Source organism: Hibiscus syriacus, unplaced genomic scaffold, assembly GCF_006381635.1.
Source record: "Hibiscus syriacus cultivar Baekdansim isolate YM2019G1 unplaced genomic scaffold, ASM638163v2 tig00117032_pilon, whole genome shotgun sequence".
In the NCBI taxonomy this organism is placed as follows: domain Eukaryota; kingdom Viridiplantae; phylum Streptophyta; class Magnoliopsida; order Malvales; family Malvaceae; genus Hibiscus; species Hibiscus syriacus.
Window position 1 is genome coordinate 994,846 of NW_024063532.1, and position 6,095 is coordinate 1,000,940.

Genomic DNA, 6,095 nt, shown 5'->3' on the forward strand with positions numbered 1-6,095 from the left:
GAATATTCGTAATTAACACTTATTACATGCCCACATTCTATACATAACCAAGTACATACTTTGTCAATTACTTCTGATCTGATCTCTTAGTAGTATTGCTATACGTGCTACTTCTATTTCCACTTTTCCTGATTCTTTTTACCTACGTGTAAATCACTTACACGCTAAGTCATAGACTTAGTGAGGCAATAAATGAATATGCAACAATAAACTTATTAATTTTCATACTTACCATTGGATCATGACATTTCAAGATGCATGTATCTATCACACGATAACATATATAATCATATAATGCACATACGAAACTTACCTTCTTGTATCACTTTCACTTTAATTCGGTATTTCAATTGCATTGCCCATGTATATTATTGAGAATAGAGGTATGTGAGTGCATTGAGGTTGTGCACTAATGTTGTCACCACAGCTCGTATCAATTCCCTCATGGGGCACCGAACCATAGTTCAGTATTCGTCCCGAAGGACCACGATCCAGAGGTCACAATATAAACTGTTCATATGTGCCTTTAAACATATGTAAACTGTTCATATGTGCCTTTAAACATATACAAATTGTTCATATGTGCCTTTAAACATATGTAAACTGTTAATATGTGCCTTTAAACATATGTAAACTGTTCATATGTGCCTTTAAACATATGTAAACTGTTCATATGTGCCTTTAAACATATGTAAATTGTTCATATGTACCTTTAAACATATATAAACCCTCGACTCTTGGCATGCCAACTACACCTATAGTTCTCATATCGTATACTATGGGCATTATTCTTATACATTTCATATCACTTGTTCTTTCTCTTCTGTCACATACCACATGTATATGTAATTATATATTTCATATCATATCACATGTATCACAAGTGCATACATTAACGTAGATCATGTAGCTCATATCACTTAATTCATATCATGTTCTCATATCACATATCATATCACCATAATTATCATGTATGCATGTTCACAATCATTGTATTATAAAAATCAACATAAGGATTAGACTTATCACAAGTCTTATTCCATTATACTATACATATAGTATGCACTTACCTTAGCTTTGCTTTGATTCGATTCTAATCCTTCAGTTGATTCAGAACAGGATCACGTTCTATATCTACATAATCATACATAGATCTATATCAGTATCATAACTAATATACCCTAATGGTTCACTCTTTAGACCAAGAGAAAAGTCAATTTCATCTTTTAATGAAGGTATGCATCGATGCACTACTGATGCATCGGTGCATAAAAGGTATTCGATGTAATATTATTGATGGGATGCATCGATGCACTCCTTATGCATCGATGCACCAATTGCATTCGATGTTTCATTATTAATGGGATGCATCGATGCACTACTTATGCATCGATGCATGAATTGCATTCGATGTATTTATTTTAAAAGAGTGCATCGATGCACTACCAATGCATCGGTGCACATTCAAACAATTTCTGGGTTTTAACCTTGATGCATCGATGCACTATGAATGTGCATCGATGCACTCTTCCCAGAACCTCTTTCTGAACCCGAAAATCCATTCATTTTGGATTAAATCCTTCATGTTTAATCCCCTCTTTCACTCTTAACTCTAGTACACATCCTCAAACCAATTTATATTCATTTATTTCATCTTAAACCTCAAAATCCTATCTTCCATATGTAATTCAATACTTACATCAATTTTGCAACATGTTTCAAATCCAATTCTATTACTTCATATCTCTTACTTAGATTGATAACAAGTCAAATCCAACTTTCAATTCTTGTTATGAACTCTATTCCAATATTTCATTCAAGAACCTCTAATCTTTAATCTTCTCTATCTCATTTATCTTTTGATCTTAAGATAACTTAAGCTTTCCTTAAGCTTAGTTATCATCTAATGATCAAAACCCAATCTTAAACTTAACAAATAATTAACTAAGTAGAAGACTCACCTTTGAGCTTGGAGATACGGGAGGAGAGGAAGAAGAAGGAGAAGAAGTTCTGGAGAAATATCTCCCTACATGCTTATCTCTTAATAAAGAGATAAGATAATTATCTTTTAGATAAAAAGACCATTTTACCCATTAATTCATTCAATAATTACTAAAACTTTTAGGATTTATCTCCATATAAATCATTAAACTAATCCATTCTTCTATTTTAACCACTAAATTCTGAAACTTTATCATTTAGTCACTAACCCATAGTTTGGGATGTTACAATTTGTCTATGACTCAAATCCTCTTCCTCCTCCCATTTATATAAATAAAATTAAAGTTTAAATTTTAACACATGTGATTCATTATAATTTCTTAAACTATATATATATATAAAAGAGAGAAATCAGATGAACTTTCATTTCCTTGGAAGATTTTATAGGAGATAAAATTATCTCTTAATTTAAGGGATATAAATACTTAGATTAAATAGATAATATAGATAATGTTTTATTTGAATTCGAATATCTAAGATAAAATAAAAATAGAGATCTTGATAAGGTGAAATTCAATGTAAGTCGTCGATGTAGTTTGATCTAAACCGTTAAATATTGAGGGGATCAACTATAAATAAATACATCCTCACCTCGTTTATAATCATTTCATTCTTTCTTAAGTAAAATTTCAAGCATTTACTCTTAGCTTTTTCTCTCTATTACTTTGTTTCTTAAGCTTCTATGCTTATTCTCTTTGTTCTTAGCCTTTGTGCTTTGTTGCCTCTTGTGGTGGCTTAGAAAGCCCCGATAGTGTTTACACTTTTGCAATGTGTTCAACTTTGGCGGCTTATTTAGCCTCATTGATGTTTAACTTTCATATCTTTGTCTAACCCTAGTGGGTATGTTCATCGCTTGGTGAACTTGAGTTCTCACAAGGGCGTGGTTGAAATTGACCCTTTTGATTAAGAAAATGTCTAAATGTCACACGAAACAACTAACAGCAGCCTAGTCATGTGACACTATTATTTTATTTAATTTTATCATTTTAAGCCTAATAGTTCTATCATATTATCCATATATTACTTGATTCAAGACTGATTTTTTTAATAAAAAATATAACAACTAAAATTAACCAAATTATAGTACAATAATTAATGCAACAATTTATATACATTAAAGAATTAATAATAAAATTTACTTTTTTATAATATACAATTTGTTGGGAAAGTAAAAGTTGGTAGATAGATATGCAAGTTGCATATCTAATTGATTAAACTAGTAACAATGTGACATGAATAACATTTTGAATTGATATACCTAATACAACATTAATGTTTATAACTTTTAAATTAACTGCACATCTTTCATTTAATTTGTTTTTCTTTGTTAACCACGTCTTGGCCTCGTGGGATTGTTGGGATTTCATGTTTTTTTTTAAGATGAAATGTAAAAGACAATAGAAAAACATAGTCCACGGATAAAATGAAAATTCGAGTTATAATATAGTGAATGCCAAAAAGATGGCAATTCTTACTATTATACTATTTCAATTAGAAAAATGGAAAGAGAAAAACCTAATATTTCAAAAAAAATTGTTCGAGAAATAAATACTATATTTTTAAAATTATTGCTGATATCAATATATAAACATCATTTTAGTATTTTTATTTACCATTCAATATTTATAATTTAGTTTTGGAAGCGCCATCCCATCTCAATTCTCAACTTAGAAACAGCGACATCACCCCTTTCGCCCCAAATTTCTTCTCTTAAAACCCATGTTTTCCCCCTCACAGAATAGATCTAATATCCCAACTAAGTACTGATTATACTGTTTGAGAGGAAAACGGAATAGATCTATACAATATATATTTCTAAAGAATTCCGTTGGTCAGATACTTAACGGGAAAGGAAAACAGATGACTTCATTTTGTTCAGATCCGATCCATGGAACGCACCCGGAACCAATCGATCACTTCGACCGTCTCCCCGACTCTCTTCTCCTTTTAGTCTTCAACATGATCGGCGACGTTAAAGCACTCGGCCGCTGCTGTCTCGTCTCGCGTCGTTTCCACGCCCTCGTCCCTCAAGTTGAAAACGTCGTCGTTCGTGTCGATTGCGTCGTCTCCGACGACGATACCTGCGCATCTTCCTCCGTCAAATCACGTGCCTCCGGTCCCTTTACCTACCTCTTCCGTCTCGTTTTCGGTGGCATTGTGAAGCCCCTCCAAGCTTTGGGTCAATTCCTCGGCCCCGAACGCCACTCTCTCTACCAAACGCTTACCACCTCTTCCTCTTTATCTGTCGGTCTCAGTGGTGGTGATGATGGAGAAATGGACCAAGGTGGGGTTACCCATCATTCTCCGACGCAAGTGCTTAGAAATTTCAACGAGCTTCGTTTCCTCCGAATTGAATTACCCGGCGGCGAATTAGGGATCGACGACGGTGTTCTGCTGAAATGGAGAGCCGAATTCGGATCAACACTTGATAACTGCGTCCTTCTCGGAGCTGCTTCTGTTTTAAACAATGTGCATTTGCAAGTATCGGAGCATGGGAACTTTGGATTTAGCATCAGTAATAACGTCAACAACGGCGATGATAACGGGAGTATCCCCGAGTCATTTTATACCAACGGAGGCTTGAAATTAAGGGTTGTTTGGACTATTAGCTCGTTAATCGCAGCATCAGCAAGACATTATTTGCTTCAATCTATTATTGCAGAGCATAAGACGCTGGATAACTTGCTTTTAACCGATGCGGATGGGCAAGGGGTGCTTTGTATGAACGGTGATCAGCTTGAGGAGTTGAGAGTGAAGCCATTATCGGCTTCTTCTGCTTCAAAAAGGACGCTGGTGCCCGCCTTGAATATGAGGCTTTGGTATGCTCCTCATTTGGAATTGCGCGATGGGATCGTTTTAAAAGGTGCTACTTTGGTCGCTATTAGGCCTACTGAACAATCTCCTTCGAAAAAAGAGATTTCTGATGCTTCTTGGTTATCAACTGCTTTTGAAGAGCCTTATCGGACTGCAGCTAAGATGCTGGTTAAGAGAAGGACTTACTGTCTGGAGATGAACTCTTTCTGATGTCCGCTGCTTCCTGTTCTGTGCTGGTAAAAATTTATTTTTTTGTTGGATTCACTGGAAGATGTTGATTAATTTGCTATAAAACAATTTGATGTTCGAATTGTTCATGTCCGTATGAGAATCGTTTTATATGTTATACCATTTTTAATTTTAAGGTGTTGAGCAAAGAAACTGCTCTTGATGTCTTTTGGTGATGGGTATGAATGATCTGGAATTACCTTCTTGATTGATCATTTTTTATTTGAGTTGCGACTTGCGAGCAACCTTGTGTGAAACTCGTTAGCAAAGAAACATCACGGAGTGCATGTGGGGTATCAAAATTTGCATGTTCTGCGTTGTTCATTCTGTTTTTGGGTTTGGGTATGCTTGCATCACCTTTTTATTTATTATCTCTTATGAATTTGAAATCCATTTGGCATATTTCAGGGAAAGCTTCACCAACGGTCTTGGAGGGGGGGGGGGGTAGAGGTGATAGCATGCTTTTGGCAAGCTGATGATAAGACTACAATTTTGTTAGGAATGCCAGTGACAGGCGTCCCTGCTTATTGATAATGCACTGCAAGCGTTTGAGCTTTGACTGGTAACCGAAATGCATCTGCTGGTTGTTTTCATTTTCAGGCATATGCTTGTAAGAGTGCACAGCTGCAACTATATTGATGTTGTAAGAGCTTTCAGTTTGTAGTCTTTGATTCTTTTATCAATAATACCTCTATATGTGAATATTGTAGTTATGAAGATGGCATGCTTTATGTTATATACATGTGAAGTTTATCAATAAAATGTAGTTTGCACATAGCTTTGAAAGTTTCTTCTATAAATTGACTGTAGGTTTATCTTTACAAATTCCTTGTTCTGTTTGTTGAACCAGATTTCTTATGCCCGGTAGCGGCCAGACTCAGAATTCATAGTTAGTTGCTGGGTTTAATATTGCATTAGCTCTACTTCTTACACAAATCCAATGAAGTACTTTTTTAAAAAAAGAAAGAAAAAAGAACAAGTGTAGAAGATGTACTATATGTTTGTCCAACGACCAGACTATGCTTTGTGGTTGTTTCTGTGTTGTTTTCTGA

At 34.8% G+C, this 6,095-nt stretch overlaps 1 protein-coding gene across 1 annotated transcript; it reads left to right on the forward strand.

Annotated features, from left to right (window-relative positions):
* Positions 1–3,754: 3,754 nt before the first annotated feature.
* LOC120196329 (F-box protein At5g46170-like) lies at positions 3,755–5,817 on the forward strand. Its single transcript, XM_039198152.1, has 2 exons — positions 3,755–5,051; positions 5,452–5,817. The coding sequence occupies exon 1, from the start codon at positions 3,862–3,864 to the stop codon at positions 5,023–5,025; it is 1,164 nt and encodes a 387-aa protein (XP_039054083.1). The 5' UTR covers positions 3,755–3,861; the 3' UTR covers positions 5,026–5,051; positions 5,452–5,817.
* The last annotated feature ends 278 nt before the right edge of the window (positions 5,818–6,095 follow it).

Coding starts and splice junctions, on each gene's coding strand:
- LOC120196329 (XM_039198152.1), top strand. CDS start 3,862: ATGACTTCATTTTGTTCAGATCCGATCCATGGAACGCACCCGGAACCA.